Genomic DNA, 19682 nt, shown 5'->3' with positions numbered 1-19682 from the left:
TATCAACGCATGCAGTATTTAATGGCGACTTTCGAGCATCTGCCTCTCAGTGCTGGTTCCCAGATAGCAGCCAGTGTCAAATAACTGGCCTTAGAGCCAACCTAGATGTGCTACTATTTATGGCCTCTAACCAGATAACCTCTATTTCTACCCATGCATAGTGCCAAGGTAGTCTGAGGAAATATTCAGCAGCATTATCCAGTTCGTGCCACAGAATATCCCTCTTACTGGCACTTATCCAGTTGGCAACAACTACTAACTAGATAAGTGCCTTTGAATCAGGGGCGTATCTGGACTTCGCCGTTAGGGGGGGTCCAGAGCCGAGGTGAGGGGCACATTTTAGCCCCCCCCCTGCACCGCCGACCCCCCCCCCACCGCCATTGCCGACACCCCCCGCTGCCGCCAGAACCACTTCCAAGAACTGTGGCCACCGTCGCCGTGACGTCGCCTACCTTTGCTGGCGGGGGACCCCAACCCCCGCCAGCCGAAGTCTTCTTGCTTCGTTTGGTTTCTTAGTCTGTCTGACATCCTACACGTACAATGTGCAGGATGTCAGACAGACTCAGAAACCAAACAAAGCAAGAAGATTTCGGCTGGCAGGGGTTGGGGTCCCCCGCCAGCAAAGGTAGCAGATGGCGACGGCGGGTTGACGGTGGGAGGGGGGGTTGAGAGGGTCATTGGCAGGGGGGACCAGGGCTAAATCTACGGGGGCCCTGGCCCCCCATGGCCCCATAGCAGCTATGCCCCTGCTTTGAATATCAGCCCCTTCAAACTTACCATGTGGAAAGCTTGAATAACGGAAGCTGAAAGGTTATCTAGTACAGCAGTATATTAGTCACCAGAGCTTCTCTAACTGGAAAACCTCATCTGTGTTAGCAAACAGAAATGCTTAAACACTATACAGAAGTACTGAAGTGTGAACCTGAAAATCAGTACACACAGGAAATGTGAGAACTGCAGTCAATTTACTATATCCATTAGATTGCTTTCTATTTCATAATCATGCCATCCCAAACCCTTGGGAGATGTACAGTATCAGTCAAAACAAAAATACAAAATAAGTGTGGAGGAGTGGCCTAGTAGTTAGAGCACCCCTCTTGACATCCAGAGGTGGCCAGTTCAAATCCCCCCCCCCCCCCCACCGCTCCTTGGGCAAGTCACTTAACCCTCCGTTGCTTTAGGTACAAAATTAGATTATGAGCCCTTCAGGGACAGAGAAATACCCAGTGTACCTGAATGTAACTCACCTTGAACTACTACTGAAAAAGGTGTGAGCAAAATCTAAATAAATAAATATATGTTCTCTTCAGTATATGAGAACAGACACGTGATAGTGCAGCAACTACTGCGTTACCATCTGCTGCATTTTCTCTCTAAAGATAACAATAAAAATGTCATCTGCTTATCCTTTGTTAATGGTAACTCATATCTTTAAAACCAGGGGGGAGCTCATTTTTGAAACAACATCAGCTCTGCAGACTACCTTTCCTTCTAGCATGAATTAGAATGGACACCTCCAGCTGTTTGTGATGGAAGGTGAATATGGAGAGATGCCCGTGTCCTAACCAAAACAGTCCAGTCTTCGTATCTTTCCATAACACTTTTATTAAAAAGGTACATTTAAAAAAATACACAAACATATGACCAATGAACGACTGCAAATAAAGATGTTCAAAAGAAAATGTGCTCATGGTAAAGTTTTGTTCATTTATTATACCTTCTTCCTTCTCTTCTCACTATCACTATATATGTCTCTGTGCTGTATATTCATATCACCTTAGAGAAAAGATTAGCAGTATTGCAGTGTGTTCAATAAACATAAAATATAGCTAATATATTATAAATATTTTATGTACATTATTGCATTGGGGTAGCCACAAAATAATGCAGCATCATTACAAATGAAAACAGGTTGGAAATGAAGAAAGTATTTTTTTAACATATAAATATATCTTGCAGCATGTGCAAGACCTAACATACAATATTGTGGAAATTAATGAAGCACAAAGTCCTTTTTCTTTACATTGTTTTTAACAACTTAAGCTAGTTGAACCAGTAAAGAAACTACAAAATAAATTAAAATCAGAAAATAAAACTAATAATCACAACTATATCTTATATGGCTTTTCTAATTTTTAAAAATCTAAACAACATATGAAAATAACAGAAATAAATTGATTTAAACATATAAAGAGAAAGATTAAAAACTATACCTTTTTTGAACATTAACACAGCAACTAAAATATTTAAATTAAAGACAGAACAACTCTGCTAAGACTACACAAGATACAACAGTACTTCGGCCTAAAACAGTATTACATAATCCCTGTCAACAAGATACACAGTTAAAAATAAATTACATGGTTCATTAATTGATCTTATTCACAATTAAACATTTATTAATCAGTCATTTCCACATTAGAAAATACCCAGCTGGATTCCAAAAACATATGTACATCAAAGTGTGAGGAAGACCCTAGTTTTCAAGTCTTGTCAGGAAAGAATAAACATGCTTCTTCTTCCAAAAATGGATTATATCCTTCAAAGAATCAGTAGCATGTAACCTGGATGGAGCAAAGTGTTTCAACATTTCAAATTTATTTTACAGCTAATCATCATCAACCCTTTGTGAGATGGATTTAAAAAGAATAACAACATCAAAACTGTGGGGCTAATTTGTAAAATCAAAATAGTTCACCCAAAGGCACAAAATGGGAGAAACGCCTTTAAAAATAAGCCCAGTTTGTGTAGGCTCATAAGAAATGTGAGCTGCACAGATTCCAGGGTACCATACTACATGGCCTTTTTAAGTAGTGCTAAGATTGAAAATAAATATGGAAATCCTGTCTGCTCCTGTCTCACTATTACTGGCCTATTATAATGTCATTTATAAAAATTAATAAGGTGCAAAGAGGATTGGTGCAGGAGTAGCTCGAATTGGACCATGTCCTGGCCTTAAAAGTGCAGGTGGTATTGTTGGTGCTTGAAACAGAGAGGTAGGACGTGGGGGAAAGGAAAAGGTTGAAGATACAGCTGCAGCCAGGGGAGATGAGAGGAAAGTAGGAGCCAAAGGTTTTAATATGTCTTTTTGGAATGCTAGTTTTGCCTGGAAAAAAACAGAGAAGAGAAATATATTTTAAAATGTATTTCTTTAAAAATTAAATACTACAATGAGAAAATTACAGAAGAATATGCGACCCACTAAGCGAAAAGTACCAAAACTGGGTATGTGACTTATTTATACCACAAGATAGAGGGATATCAACTGCATAATCCTGCAAATTTCTGCCTCAGTATGGACTAAGTACATCTTTAACAAATGAGAAACATTTATCAATAAAAAACTATGTTTTTCAGAAAAATGCATTTGAAAATAGCAAACTTAAAATATGTATATTTCTGTAATTCATACAAAGTTATGAATAAAATTTTGACCATATAGTATGCAAAACTTTCAAAGGTGATAATTGTCCAGATTTACCCCTCCATCCTTTTATCTCTGTTATTTGTGACCCAACTTTTGGTACCTTTTAATTCAGCAGGTCACATATTAACAAGGAAGAGTATGGCATGCATGTATTTGAGTAATTAAAATCTTGCCCCATTAAGCAGAAATCTAAAAAGTTCTATTTTTAATTAAGTCTTTCAATACTATATGTCTGAACACATAACATCTTTTCTTGATTTCTTATTTTCATATTCATTTATTTAAAAAGCTTATAAACTACAAAACCCAGGAACCAACCCCATTCAATATGGTGTCCAAAATCACACTCAAAATAAAATCTATAAAAACATATAACCATTGAAACATACATACACAAATGACAAGATCCATCCACCCAAACCATTCTTCTTTTAATTCTCATCATACATTAGCAACAGGGTTCTTTGTCTACTCTTCCGACAGGAAGCAAATATCTAATTTGTAAACCCTGGAGCAAAGACAGGAGTATCGTTCCCACAGGCAAAAACGGGAGAAACTGCTTGAAACATCTGGCCCATTTTACAATAAAGGATGCAAACCATGAATGCTCAGTATACAGCCGTTCCAAAGTTTCTCTGCAAATAGTACAAGCCATGAGGTTATCAGGATCTTTGTACTGGAAAACTGCTACCACTTTTCAGCAACAACTTCTTTAATATTTGATATAAATGTAAGATATGTAATTTTATTATTATTGGTGACCAAACCATACAATGATGGATTTTACAATAACTTTTAAATGTATCATTGCATCTTAGATTTTGAAAGATTTCATTGCGGAATCTTGTTCTATTCTTGATCTAGAAAGTTAAACAGTAAAGGGGCTGCTGTACACATTTTGCAGCTACAAAGAAGGTTGATGCAAATAAGGCTACAGAATGAAAATATCTGCTATTCAAAGCTGGAACAGACACAGGAGGCTGAATAGGGGAAAAATGGGTGTTTAATGAGGCATTTCAAGCCTGCTGTGTTGCAACCTGCAGAATGCATTAACTGTCATACATTCTTTTCTGTGAGCCTCATTATTGCTTTTATCATGTTAGGTCACTCTAGGAAAAGTCAGGAATACAGCATACTGACAGGCTGATGATCAAATTCCCCGTGCTGTTCAGAACAGCGCTGAAAAATTAGTGCCAGAACAGCATGGGAAATTAAAGCCCCGATGATCAAAACTAACAGCATGCAAATTTATATGTGACTGGGAATGCGCCCAAGGCATAATCCTCCATCAGAAGTTTTTTGACATGTCTGGACTGTCAAAAAAATAAGTCTGGACCTGCATGCAATTGGCTGGCCCTTAACCCTCCCAGACAAGTTACCCTGGTGGCCCAGTGGGCTACCCTCCCAACCCCCTGATCCCCCCTGACATAGGTGGCGACCTCCAGCCCCCTAACCTCCCCAACACCAAAAATCTTTCCCTGGTGGCCCAGTTGGCAACCCTACCCCCACCCACCCTGGTAGTCTAGTGCCCAACCCCCCGTACCTTTAGAAGCAGAGAAGGGCTTCAATATCATATAAAGGAAAAACTCCCTTATATGGTATTGATGCCCCCGCCCAGTGCATCCCAGAATGCACTGGGCAGGACACCACCATTTTGAAGACAACACCCCAGGAGGAGGGAAAGGTACTCCCTCCTCTTTTCTAAAGTTATAGGGGGTGTTTGGGGGACACTAGTCCACCAGGGCAGGTGGAAATAGGGTTGCCCATTGGGCCACCAGGGAAATTTATTTGGGAGGGTGGGTTAATGGGGCTCGAGGCCACCACAGTAAAAAGTGGCCCAGTGCATGCCAATTTCACATGCTAAAACTAGCGCAGGCCACTTTTTATTGTGGCTTAGTAAAAGAGCCCTTCAATATACCTACTAGATAACTAAACAAGCCAGATTAGTACTGATCAATCCAAAAGAGACATTCAGTGCTATCAGAAGACGTGATCGTTTTCACACACACAGAACACAGATAGACCTTCACCAAGTATAAGCAATCACAAACTAAAAATAGAAATATATAGACAAAAATGAAACTGAACCACCAAGAAGCTGGACTCTACATCCAATGCAACAACCAGAGAAGAAGAAACAGTGACACATGCCTCCTATCCCCGTACTAGCAAAAAATAAAGCAGATGTAAATTTCAAAAATTGACATATTCCAATCACTATATTACAAGTTATGGTATACTGCTAACCTGAGGAAGGAGGTTTTGGCCTCCAAAAGCTAGTCAAAAAATGTATTGTTAAAAAGTTATTACGTTATTTTCCATTTTTAAATTTCATTTATTAACCTTTAGGGTAGACTAACACAACTACCACGCTACTTTATCCTTTGTTGTCTGGCCATTTATTATTATTATTTTTTTTTTATTATTTTAAATTTCTTTATTGATTTTAATTCAAAATAAACAAAACTGTTACATCTGAACCGGAAATACAGACATGAAATAATATTAATAAGCTTCATTTCCCGTATGGGAAAGAGATTTTAAGTATAAAGGAAAAATGTTACTCTTCTTCAGACCACAACTGATGGGGGTTAGTCTACAAATTATAGAAGACTAAAATTAATAAAAAGAAAAAGGAGTTTCAAGAAATATGCTTAGCATGCAGCCTACCCTATATTCATTTATTATTATCACTGGACCAAAGATTAACCAACTTTCTTCATAGTTATAAATGCCTTCAACTGTTCAGGCTGATAAAAATTATATTTTAACCCCATATATTTAACAACACATTTACAGGGGTAATTAAGGTAGAAGGAGGCCCCTAGTGATATAGCTTCTGATCCCATTCCTAAAAATAATTTCCTCCTTTCTTGAGTCTGCTTTGTAATATCTGGATAAATCCAGACTTTTTTACCCCTGAACAGAGTTTGCATTTTTTTTAAAGTAGATTCGCATTACCGCATCTAAGTCTTGCTGAAAAACAAATGAAGCAATTAATGTCGTTCTTTCAGAATTAATATTTAAAGTTGTCTCGAGTAAGTCAGAAACATTCAAAGTTTGCTCTTGTTTTTCATCCGAAGTTGCTTGAAGAGAAATTTCAGAGGACTTTTTAATAGGAATATAATACACTTTATTCAGTGGTGGAATAGTTTCTGGGGAAAAGTTTAAGACCTCTTGGAGGTATATTTTGAAAGCTTCAGAAGGATTAATTCCAAATTCCATCGGAAAATTCAAGAGTCTTAGATTTAGCCTCCTGTTATAGTTTTCTATCATTTCCAGCCTACGCTGAGTAGCAGAGTTATCTTTAATTATTGAGGCTGTAACATCATTTATTTTAATAACTTCCTGTTTAAGAACGGCCATTTGTTCACTAGTTTCTTGCTTAGTAGTATTGAATGATAATGATAACAGTTCCACCGTACTCACTAAATCTTTTATCTCTTTTGCCGAGTTGGCAACCGTCGTGTCCACTCTCTGGAGAGCTTCCCAAATGCTCTCCAGAGTAGCTGCCGCTGTTGTTTGTGTTGGAGCCTTACGCTCTGCCCGCACTTCTTTCGGTGTCGGATCTCCCTCAGGCTCAATCTCTCCGGTTCCTCGATTCGTTTCCTCACCCACAACCACTTCCGGGTCGGGCTGGTCGCGCCGGGAGGGAAGGCCTTCAGGGATCGGCGGCGGATGATAATCCGGAGGGGAGAGTGAAATTTCTAGCCCCAAGTTTTCAATGGAGTCTTCACCATCGGAGACAGCGGGGCCCCTCTCGGTTATTAAGGTAGGTGGCTTCGTGGTGTACCTCTTCATCGTTTGCTGTACCGGGGAAGATGTCCCAGAGGTCGAGGAAAACACCCTGACTATCCCCTTACGTTTTGTATGAGGCATCTTGTAACGGGGAATAGGAAAATTCCGACAAACTGTGAGAGAACTCCCGAAGCAGCTTTCAGCATGCCGCCATCTTGAGACACGCCCCCTCTATTATTATTTTTTTTTTATATTTATTTATTTATTCAATTATTCAAATTATTACAAGAAACATCTTGTTTAGGAAGTATCATACATGTGCATAAATCTTTCTCAGAAAAACTTAATGAAGAAAAGTAAAATAATTCACTCTTCATAAGAAACTGACACTCAAGTCCATAAATCAGGAATCCAAAATGTAGGAAAAATACTGGAAACAAACAACAGAAAAAGAAAATATAACTGGATATCGCATTACATTAAGTGGGGTTGCCTAATTTCTTTATCGTTTATCCAATTTTGCTGAGGCTATAAGTGCAGATACATGAGCAGGTTCCATAAATACATATTTTTCCCCCCAAGCCTTATTATGCACTTGCAAGGGTATCTTAAAAAAAAGGTACCCGCCAAGTGCAAAACTTCAGGCTTTAGGAGTAAGAATTGTTTCCTCCGTCGTCTAGTGTCCTTAGAGACATCTGGAAATAGGAGAATTTTAAGCCCTAAAAAAGGCTTTTCTTTATTACGGAAAAACATGCGGAATATCCAATTCTTATCTGGCAATAATGCCACAGTCGCCACCAAAGAGGCGGCTGAGGCAAGTTCAGAGTCAGTAGTTTCAAGCAAAAGAGAAATGTCTATTGGTTTTTCAGGTATCCGATTCAGGTCTTTCCCAGGGATATAATAGACCAAGGTAAAGGGTGGAAGATTCTGTTCAGGAATGTCCAAGATGTCACGCAAATAGCGTTTTAACATTTCCTGAGGAGTTACATTTTGTACTCTGGGAAAGTTGACAAATCTTAAATTATGACTTTTAGTATAGTTATCAAACACTTCAGTCTTCATCCTAAGACTGGTCAAATCTTTTATTATCGTAGGTTGAATTACTTCAAAATTCGAAATTTTTTTTATCAACTTTTTCCTCTAATTTTCCAAATTTGTCTTCCAAATCTTTAAACTCCTCTTCTTTTTTTTGAAAATCAGTCTCCAAAGATTTTAATCTTGGTAACGTCTCTTTATTTTGCTTAAGAAAAATTTGTCCCAAGTTAGACACCAAATCCCATAAAGTATCTAATGTCACTTCCTTTGGTTTTTCTACTAACGCTTTAGGAATTTCAAACCTTGTGGAAGTCAGCTCAGGAATCCGACTCTGTTCCTCAGCTCCTCTCCCCTCACTCCGCGGCGTCACATTGGGCAAAATGCCCTCCGTTCCCTTCTCCGTTGTTAACTGTGCTTCCAATCGACGCTCTACAGGGCCCTCTGTACCTTCCGGGGTAGACCCTGTCGATTCAAGGAGGAAAGAACTCGCGCAAATCGGCTGGGGAGGTGGTGAACGCGTAGCGGGGCTTAATGTGACATCGAGGCCAAGGGAAGCCGAAGTCTCCAGTTCAACGGCATTCCCAGCTGGCGACATCCCGCTTAGAGAGGCAAGACCCGGCGGTCTAAAGAATCGGTCAATAGTACCAGGCAATGGAGGGGGTAGCAGGGAAGCTCTAGCCGCTACTCTCCCTCGACGTTTAGGCATTATTTCAGAGGTAAGATCCCGACCTGCAGCGTCTTAATGGAGTGCGGCCATCTTGGATCCCGTTGTCTGGCCATTTCATTTTTCTAATTAAGTTACTCCCTGTTTAATTTTTCTAATTGTGTTGGTCCCAATCTTAGCTTCACCTTTCCTTTGTCTTCTTTTAACTCTCTTGACCAGAGCTGGATTAAGACATAGACAAACTAAACATGTGCCTAGGGCCTAAACGTTTAGGAGAGGCCTCGCCAGATGTACAGAGGACTCAGGAGCCTAGGATTGTTAACTATCTAGATTTTTTTTTTCTGGATGTTACAAATTTGTACATTACCTGTCTCTAGCCCAGAAGAATGACTAAATAATAATATCTGGATATTTTTCAGAGCTTAGTCCTCTATAGCTCTCTGATGCTTCCCCCTTTTAGTGCTGAGATTTTGGTAAGATCCAGTTATTGGGAAGGCTGCTTTGTTACAGGCTGAGCTGCAAGTGCTGGAGCAGGGGTGGAGGTGGAGGCTAAGCCCCACATAGGGCTTTGGAGAGAGCTGTGGAAGCAATGAGTATTCTGGCAAGGGGGATTGTTGAAAAGGAGTAAAAATTTAAGAATAATAAGGGAAAGTGTCTGCTGCAGGCTGAGGAAAACAAATTGGCAGCAAATTCAAGAACTGTACATGATGGTGGGCAGATCTTGGGATAGAGGCAATGTCTTAATGAGCACATGAGCAAGCAGGACAGCACTAGGGAAGAGCTAGAAAGTGCATGCACTTGTGTACGTTTCTTTGTCACTGGTGGAGACAGTCTCATATAAATAAAGTTTCCTTTGAAAATCTGGCTGGAGGGGAGAATTCCACTAATAGATATTTACCTGTGTATATAATAAGTGGAGGGAATTTACCCAGCTATTAAATTTCCTGGGCAAATTGCTTCATAACAATCCATTAACGTCTACATCCTAGTATCATCCATTATCCTATCCTATAATGTTTTTGGTCTCATGCATTACACCAATGGTCTCTAATTCTTCTCATACCTCACACTAACATTATCGGCTTTTGTCTCACTTAGAATGTAAACCGCACTGAACCCTGAAAAGGAGATATTAGCAGTGTACAAGAATTGATTTGATTTTGAAAACCATCCTAATAGTGCTTCCACTCTGCTTTATCCATTCAGAAGCACCAATGAAAGCAAAATATTTTATTTTGTTTCTTCCATTTGTGAAGCTTTTTTTTTGTCTGTTATTATTACAGCTATGAGCTTTGGTTCAGGATCTAAATTTTATTTATTCCTAGGTATTGTGATGATGAGTACAAATAAACAATCACATTTCTCATTCTGGATGTAGCCTTGGTTTATTTATTCCACCTATTAGGAGGTGGCTGGTCCATACACTTTAGTAAGGGATAAATAAACCTAAAAATTCATTTTTCACATGTAAAACTTTGTAAATTTATAGCTCAGATGCATTGTCCATAAATCTCACTCTTTGAGGCAGTTCACCCTTGGCATCTCTGGTTTGTACTAGAGGCTATGGAGGGTGAAAATGACTTGTCTAGCTACTCTGGTTTTCAGACTATTGTTACAGACTTGTCAAGTTACCCAGGAAGATGTTTTGGCAAGTCCTGGTTTTGAAAATACATCCCAATTCAGTGAAATATTTGTAGACACTGATTCTTCCACTGAAATTGGTGCTTCAGATCCCATGGAGGGGCATAATCGAACGAAAACGTCTATCTCCATGGGCGTTTATCTCCGAGAACGGGTCTGTGAAGGGGCGGACCGAACCGTATTTTCGCAAAAAATAGACGTCCATGTTTTATTCGACAATTTGTGAGCTGGGCGTTTTTGTTTTTCAGCGATAATGGAAAATGAAAGCGCCTAGCTCAAAAACGAATAAATCCAAGGCATTTGTTCGTGGGAGGGGCCAGGATTCGTAGTGCACTGGTCCCCCTCACATGCCAGGACACCAACCGGGCACCCTAGGAGGCACTTTTACAAAAAAAAAAAAAAAGGTAAAAGAGCTCCCAGGTGCATAGCACCCTTCCCTTGTGTGTTGAGCCCCCCAAATCCCCCTCAAATCCCACTGCCCACAAGTCTACACCATTACTATAGCCCTAAGGGGTGAAGGGGGGCACCTACATGTGGGTACAGTGGGTTTGGGGGGGGGGGTTGGACGACTAAGCATTAAGCAGCACAATTGTAACAGGTAGGGGGGGGGATGGGCCTGGGTCCACCTGCCTGAAGTCCACTGCACCCCCTAACAACTGCTCCAGGGACCTGCATACTGCTGCCAGGGAGGTGGGTATGACATTTGAGGTTGAAAATAAAAATTTGTGAAACATCATTTTTTGTGGTGGGAGGGGGTTAGTGACCACTGGGGGAGTCAGGGGAGGTCATCCCCGATTCCCTCCGGTGGTAATCTGGTCATTTAGGGCACTTTTTTGGGGCCTTATTCATGAAAAAACAGGGTCCAGGAAAAGTGCCTGTTATGATTGGGGTCTGAACCCCTCTCAAACTTACCTCTTTCCTGGGAGTCAGCTTCTTAGCTGGCTTCTGTTTCTTTCTCTGTCCTTTCTGAGCTGGCTCTGTCTCTCTGTGCTGGCAGCTTCCAGCAGCAGGGCTCTAATTGTTTCTCTTCAATGCAGCTGTGGGTGTAGTCTGAGTTGCTCTAACACTCTTTGGGTGTACTGGCTTCAAGTGTTTCACGGTTTTGCATTGGTGTGGGTTGGGCCTCTCTGGGTCAGTGTGCTTTTGCCTAGGTCTAGGGAGTGTGACATCATCAGGGAGGGCCTTGATAAGGAAGTGGTGTTGTTTCCTTCAGGGCCTTTGCAACAGTGGTGTTTGCTTTAGGTAGGGTGGTGCAGTGTGCACTTCTGACGTTGTGTCTAGTTTCCCTGCTTGCTTTTGCTAAGGTCCAGGTTAGTGTTAGTGCAGTGTGCACTGGTGTCTATGTGTTTAGCTTTCCTGCTTTTCCCTTTGGTTCCCCTGCTTTTCCCTCTTGGTTTTGGAAGCATTGCTATGTGTAGGGCTTTGGAAGCTCTGTTGCTATTAGAAGTACTCCTGGGTTTGGTGTTGTTAGGAATACTGCAGAGTTTGCTGTTAGAAGTACTTCTGGTGTTTGTGCTATTGGGAGCATTGCAGTCTTTGCTGTTGGTGTTTGGTGATTTAGAATCACTTTTGGCTTATGTGTTAGCTTCACTGCTTTTTCCTTGTGGCTCCCCTGTCTTCCCTTTTAGTGCTAGGAGCTCTTCTGGTTGCTTACCAGAGTAGTGCTTAGGAAGCACCTTGTTAGTTGTATCTAGCTTGCTAGAGCAGTGCTTAGGTAGCTGGTTAGTTCTGTGTTTAGCTTATTAGTGTAAAGCTCTGCTTGTAGCTTGGTGCTTAGTAGCACCTGTATTAGCTTTGTGTTTAGTTCCCTGCTCTGTTAGTTTAGGGCTTAGGAAGTCCCTTTCTTGAGCAGGGATTAGGAGCTCCTGTTTAGTATAGGGCTTAGGAAGTCCTTTTGTCAGTTTACGGTTAGGAACACTCCTGCTGGTTTAGGGTTTGGGAGCACGTAGATCAGTTTAGGGTTAGGAGCACTTCTGTTTCCAGTCCTGGTCCCTATGTCATCCGGTATCCAGTAAGTCCTGTCGGCTACTCGAACCCAGGAGCTCAACTCTTGGGGGGCTTAGTAGCTAAGTACAGGTGAAGCTGTCGGACCAGTCCAGTGTGCTCCAGTCCCGTGTTCCGGTCCTGTGTCCTCCAGTCTGGGGGACCAGTCCAGGGTGTTCCAGTCTGGTGTGCTCCAGGCCAGTGTGTTCCGGTCCGGTGTGTGTTCCAGTCCTGTGTCCTCCAGTCCGGGGGATTCCAGTCCATGTGTTCCGGTTCGCTGGGCAGTGCCTGCAGTCCCTGCCGGTGTGCTTACCCAGTGTTGGTTGGTGGGTTTTGCCTGCTGCTGTCGCTCCTCGTCAGCAGCCCAAGGGCTCACGTTTGCTCCAGAGCCCGGCCCCGCGGGCTCTGAACCTGAGAACCTGACAGTGCCCTAAATTCTAGCTATAAACGCATACTTTTTTTCCATTATCGGCGAAAGGCGCCCATCTCTGTTCGGGTGATAATCATGCCCCAGTCCCGCCTTCACCACGCCTCCGACACGCCCCCGTCAACTTTGTATGCTTCCGCGATGGAGTGCAGTTGAAAACGTCCAAGTTCGGCTTTCGATTATACCACGTTATTCGTTTTTGTGAGATAAACGTCCATCTCCCGATTTAGGTCGGAACTTGGGCATTTTTCTCGTTCGATTGTAAGCAGGATAACGTACCAAGGTAAGGATATGGTAAAATTAGGTCTTACCTGATAATTTTCTTTCCTTTAGCAACAGCAGATGAATCCAGTAACTGGTAGGTTGTGTCCATCTACCAGCAGGTGGAGATAGAGATAACAGCCCCTTTATCCGTTAGTATATATCTTTCAAAAGCAGTAGAACTAGGCCAATCAACACAATAATTTTAATGGAACTCCCATTCTCACTATAATAAAAGAGAACCAACCATAAAAACTGCAACCATAAAATGCAGTTGCAACAATGTCTGCCGAAGCAGAAATTCTTCCTCCAAACTGTGGATTTTTTTTTTTAATTTGTCTGAATCTGCCTAAGAAGAAAAAACCAGAGCAGCATCCAAAAAATAGTCGGCTACTGGGAGGGATCCTGGATTCATCTGCTGTTGCTAAAGGAAAGAAAATTATCAGATAAGACTTAATTTTACCTTTCTTGTCACAAGCAGCAGATGAATCCAGTAACTGGTGGGATGTATCAAAGCCTACCCAAAGAAGGGCGGGAAGCCGACATCCCCCTCACTAAGACCTGAGCCCTGAACCGCGCATCCTCCGCAGAGGCGACATCCAATTGGTAATGTTTCACAAAAGGTTGGCGAGATACCCAAGTAGCTGCTCGACAAATTTCATCTACATGAAAAGAAGAAGTCTTCACCCAGGATGCCGCCTGCACTCTAGTAGAATGAGCCCATATAGTCATCGGTGGCTCTCTACCTTGTGACAAATATGCTGACACAATTGTTTCCTTAATCCAATGCACTATCAAAGCTTTGGAGGCCGCCTCACCCTTTTGCGGCCCCGACAGAAGAACAAAAAGGTGGTCCGATCTCCGAAACTCATTGGTGATCCAAAGGTAACGCAACAACACCCTTCGTACATCCAACAACCGAAGAGATGCAAACTGAGCCGGAAAATCCTCCTTCCTAAACGAAGGGAGAAACAGAGTCTGATTGAGATGGAACTCTGAAACTACCTTTGGAAGAAAAGAAGGAACCATCCGAATCAAAACTCCTGAATCCGAGAACTGCAAAAAAGGATCTCTACAAGACAAAGCCTGCAGTTCCGAAATGCAGCGAGCCGAGGAAATCGCCACCAAAAACACAGCCTTACGCGTAAGATCCTTATCCGATGCCTTTTGCAGAGGCTCAAACGGAAATGCCTGTAATGCTTGAAGCACCAGGTTTAGTCACCACGAAGGACACAGCCTCCGAAGAGGCGGACGCAAATGAAGAGCTCCTCGCAAGAAACGAGTCACATCCGGATGAGCTGCTAAGAAGAATTCTGCTACTCGACCCCAAAAGCATGCTATCGCTGCTATTTGCACTCGCAGAGAGTTATATGCGAGGCCTTTAGACAGACTGCTCTGCAGGAATTCTAAAATGACCGGAATAGAAGTGAGAAAGGGAGAATCGGTTTTCCGCTTGCACCATGATGAAAATAATTTCCATACTCAAGCATAAGTGTAAGAAGTGGACCGCTTCCGTGCCCGCAAAAGAGTCATAATCACTGGCTCCGAAAATCCCTTCTTCCTCAACTGGTTCCTTTCAATAGCCAGGCCGTAAGACCAAAGCAGGAGGGATTTTCCATCTGAACAGGCCCCTGGCACAGAAGATCTGGAGTCACCGGAAGCCGCAGCGGAGTGTCTTGCAGCAAGCAAACTAGACTCGCGTACAACGGTCTTCGGGCCCAATCTGGAGCCATGAGTATCACGAGGCCTCGATGACGACTTATGCGATGAAGAACTCTTCCTATCAAAGGTCAAGGAGGAAACACATAGAGAACTCCCTCCAGTGGCCATGGCTGCATAAGGGCATCTATCCCCGCCGACTCAGGTTGTCTTTTCCGAGAAAAGAATCTGGGCACTTTGGCATTCTGAACTGTGGCCATAAGATCCATCACTGGCGTTCCCCAACGATGAGAAATCAGTCTGAACGCTGCTGCCGAGAGAGTCCATTCCGCCGCATCCAAGAGAGTCCGGCTGAGGAAATCCGCCTGGACATTGGACTGGCCCGCAATGTGAGCCGCTGACAGACAAGGGACATGGGCTTCCACCCATTCCATGAGACGAGAAGCCTCCATCGCCAGGGATGAGCTTCGAGTCCCCCCTGTTGATTGATGTAAGCCACTGTGGTCGAATTGTCCGACAACACGCAAACAGGTTTCCCTTGCAGCAGAACTTAAAACTCGGCCAATGCGTTCACCACCGCTCTCAACTCCAATTGATTTATGGACCACGCCTCCTTGAGAGAGGACCAAGTCCCCTGAGCCACTTGATGGAGACAATGAGCTCCCCAACCGGTCAGACTGGCATCCATTACGACTACTATCCAATCCAGGGAGGCTAAGGGCATGCCCCTCCTCAACTTGGCTGGAGAAAGCCACCAACACATGCTGTTCCTGGCTGAAATTGTCCAGGGCAGTCGATGTTGATAGTCCAGGGACGTCGGTGACCATCTGGTCAGAAGAAACAACTGTAGAGGTCTCATGTGAGCTCTTGCCTGCGGCACCGCCTCCAATGTAGCCGCCATCGACCCGAGAACTTGAACAAAGTCCCAAATCCGGGGGCAAGGCATGCGCAACAAGACGCGCACCTGAGATACCAGTTTGACTCTCCGACCATTGGGAAGAAATACTTTCCCTTTCTTGGTATCAAAGGGACTCCTAGATACTCCAAGCTCTGAGAGGGACATAGCTGACTCTTGTCCAGGTTGATGACCCATCCCAAAGACTGCAGCACCAAAATTACTCTGGCAGTGACTGCCTGACTCTCCTGCAGAGAGGAAGCCCGAATCAACCAGTCGTCGAGATAAGGATGAACTCGGATTCCGTCCTTCCGCAAGAAAGCCGCAACCACCACCATGACCTTTGAAAAGGTTCGTGGTGCCGTGGCTAGGCCAAAGGGAAGAGCTCAAAACTGAAAATGATGGCCTAGAACCACAAACCTTAAGAATTTTTGATGCGGTTGCCAAATCGGAATGTGCAAATAAGCCTCTTTGAGGTCCAGCGCCGTCAAGAACTCTCCCGGTTGAACTACTGCAATAACGGCTCACAAAGTCTCCATGCGAAAGTGACGAACTCGCAGAAACTTGTTGACAACCCTTAAGTCCAGCACTGGATGAAAGGTCCCTCCTTTCTTCGGCACCACAAAGTAAATGGAGTATCGGCCTTTGCGCAACTTGGGAGGCGAGACTGGCACAATGGCTCCTAGTGTTAACAGTTCTTCCAAAGTGGCTAGAACTGCTGCCCTCTTTGCCCGAGTCCCGCAATGAGACTCTAGAAAAAATTCTGTGACGGGTGCACTGAATTCTAGCTAGTATCCATCGCGCACCAGTTCCAGCACCCACTGGTCTGAAGTTATCTTGACCCACTCTGGAAGAAACAGCGAAAGTCGTCCTCCTATTTGCAACTGTCCAGAATGGGTCAGCGCCCCATCATTGCGAGGTGCGAGGAGCAGTTCCCTGTCACCTGGTGGCTCCCTTTGCTGAAAATGGAAATGTTGAAAGGAGCCAGAAGTTTTAGCTGGGCGAAACTGGCGCGTATCTCGAAAATGGGATTTAGACACTCCCTGTCGTGAAGCTAACCTGGGATTATCTTCCGGGAGACGCTGGGATTTGGACTCCCCCAAATCCTTAACAATTTTTTCCAAGTCTCCTCCAAATAACAGTTTACCCCGAAAGGGTAACTGAATAAGTCGCTGTTTGGATGCCATATCCGCTGACCAATGACGCAGCCGTAACATCCTCCATGATGAGACAGCCAAAGCCATCATCTTGGCCAAAGAACGGACAAGGTCATAAAGGGCGTCTGCTAAATAAGCTAGCCCAACCTCCATGTGCAGGAAGTCCGGAGTCCCGGTATTCTCTTGACCCTGAAGAGACTCCTGACCCGAACGGAGCCAGCTGAGACAAGCTCTAGCCGCATAAGAACTACAAATGGAAGCCTGCAGTGTCAATGAAGCCACCTCAAAGGACCCCTTTAAAGATGCTTCCAGACGCCTGTCTTGCATGTCCTTAAGTGCTACTTCACCCTCAACAGGGAGAGTAGTCTTTTTAGTGACCGCCATCACCAAGGCATCCACCTTCGGAGGAGCGAACTGTTCCAATCGTTCTGAGTTGACTAGATAAAGGCGAGACATGGCTTTAGATACCCTCAGAACACTGAGCCAAAATCAGCTCATCAATGGCTTCATGAACCGCAAAGGCCTTAGTCGGGCGTCTAGTGCTGGCCATTTTAGGATTCACAGGCTGCACCCCCCGCCATGCCTGGATCCTCAATATTCAAAACTTCCAAAGCCTGAGAAATGAAATCTGCCTGGTCCCGAGAAATATCCATGCCGTTCAAGTCTTCCCCCCTCCTGTCTGTCTCCAGGACCCCTCAGAGGGGGCCACTGCAGACGGAGCCGCAGATCCCAAATATAAGAATCCTTCCTGAGACCCAAGAGAGGTCCGTCTTCTCTTACCAGCAGCCCCATCATTCCCCAGAGGTCCCCCCACCTCGTTTTGGGATCCGTGAAGGGACAAGGGATCTTAAGAAATCCCCGAGGATAGAAAAGGAAGGGCCCGCTTCAAAAGAAATGCCTGGTGCATTAAAAGCATATTTTAAAAAAATATTTAAAAAAAAAAAGAATTCGTGAATTCTGGGGAAAAAACTCTCCTGGGGCAACGGGGACCGCATTTCTGACCCCCCCCCCCCCCCCCCCCGAAACTGCCCCGCTGGAAGGAGAAGGCGGGAGAGCAGGCAAAACTGTCTCCTCAGCTCGAAACCTTGGGGTCATCTTTGACTCTTCTCTCTCCTTCTCTGCTCATATCCAGCAGACCGCCAAGACCTGTCGTTTCTTTCTTTACAACATCCGTAAAATCCGCCCCTTTCTTTCCGAGCACTCTACCAAAACCCTCATCCACACCCTTGTCACCTCTCGTTTAGACTACTGCAATCTGCTTCTTGCTGGCCTCCCACTTAGTCACCTCTCCAGTCGGTTCAAAACTCTGCTGCCCGTCTCATCTTCCGCCAGGGTCGCTTTACTCATACTACCCCTCTCCTCAAGACCCTTCACTGGCTCCCTATCTGTTTTCGCATCCTGTTCAAACTTCTTCTACTAACCTATAAATGTATTCACTCTGCTGCTCCCCAGTATCTCTCCACACTCGTCCTTCCCTACACCCCTTCCCGTGCACTCCGCTCCATGGATAAATCCTTCTTATCTGTTCCCTTCTCCACTACTGCCAACTCCAGACTTCGCGCCTTCTGTCTCGCTGCACCCTACGCCTGGAATAAACTTCCTGAGCCCCTACGTCTTGCCCCATCCTTGGCCACCTTTAAATCTAGACTGAAAGCCCACCTCTTTAACATTGCTTTTGACTCGTAACCACTTGTAACCACTCGCCTCCACCTACCCTCCTCTCTTCCTTCCCGTTCACATTAATTGATTTGATTTGCTTACTTTATTTATTTTTTGTCTATTAGATTGTAAGCTCTTTGAGCAGGGACTGTCTTTCTTCTATGTTTGTGCAGCGCTGCGTATGCCTTGTAGCGCTATAGAAATGCTAAATAGTAGTAGTAGTAACTGCTTCAGCCGTTCCAGACAAAATGGTGTGAGGACCGCGCGCCTCAGCGCGGGAAAATCCCAATTACCTGAAGGAAGAAGAGCCCTCGGCCCTGGGCACCTCAGCGCACTCAGCGATACAAACTCCCGCCGCTGAACGCTGTTTCCCACACCAGGAACAGCATTTAATGGTTTCCACCGCCATGCCGCCCCGCTGACAGAAGAAAAAGCCGAAGTTGGCACTCACCAGCTGATTGCCCCGCAGTGAAGAACCGGCAGCCTGAGTCAAGGAACACACGCTCTGACTCCTCTAGCACCAGAAATCAGGCAGATAAATTACTATTCTCCTCCGCTCTCAAAATCTTTTTTTTTTTTTAATAAATGTTATGGTTCTCATTTTTTTTCTTCTTTTTAAAGTGAGGAGGGAGGGAGAGAGCAAATTACAGAGAAAAAATGCCTGATAGTGGAGAGTATGGGGTGAGGCAGGGACCTTGTAGTAAGGTATGCCTCCAAAGTTGACACCTTCAGTCAGACACCCCCTCCAAGCTCAACTGGCCAACGGCCCAGGAGCACTCTCAGTGGCCTTGAATCCAGGAGCTGAAGAGAAGCCGTCCATCCACCTGCTGGAGATAGAGATATACTAACGGATAGAGGGGCTGGCCGTCTCCTTTACTCTCAAGAGTTCTGTTATCTTTATCTCCACCTGTTGGTAGATGGACACAACCCACCAGTTACTGGATTCATCTACTGCTTGTGACAAGGAATAGAAATTCAGACATAGCTGAAAATCTCCATTCTAGAACTCGATGACTTTGCAGCTCTCTGGCGCTAAGCATGAAACCACTCTATTCAAAGCATGTGCTTGCCTAGTCCCCACACTCACTCATTCACTGCCACCACATCCACAGCTAAGTTCTGAACTTTTCCCTGCT

General features: G+C 44.0%; 1 protein-coding gene across 4 annotated transcripts in view; it reads right to left on the bottom strand.

Moving 5' to 3' along the window:
- Nucleotides 1-1606: 1606 nt before the first annotated feature.
- ZNF385B (zinc finger protein 385B) overlaps nucleotides 1607-19682 on the bottom strand; it is a 451618-nt gene continuing 433542 nt past the window's right edge. For all 4 annotated transcript variants that reach the window (XM_030210445.1, XM_030210446.1, XM_030210447.1 and 1 more), the window contains one exon: nucleotides 1607-3106. In XM_030210445.1, coding sequence (XP_030066305.1) covers nucleotides 2897-3106 — 210 coding nt within the window. In that variant the 3' untranslated portion in view covers nucleotides 1607-2896. The remainder of the gene's footprint in view (nucleotides 3107-19682) is intronic.

The sequence above is a fragment of the Microcaecilia unicolor genome, chromosome 7 (assembly GCF_901765095.1).
Source record: "Microcaecilia unicolor chromosome 7, aMicUni1.1, whole genome shotgun sequence".
NCBI lineage: Eukaryota > Metazoa > Chordata > Amphibia > Gymnophiona > Siphonopidae > Microcaecilia > Microcaecilia unicolor.
The sequence above is the reverse complement of the archived record's forward strand: the minus strand, read 5'-3'. Positions and strand labels throughout refer to the sequence as shown.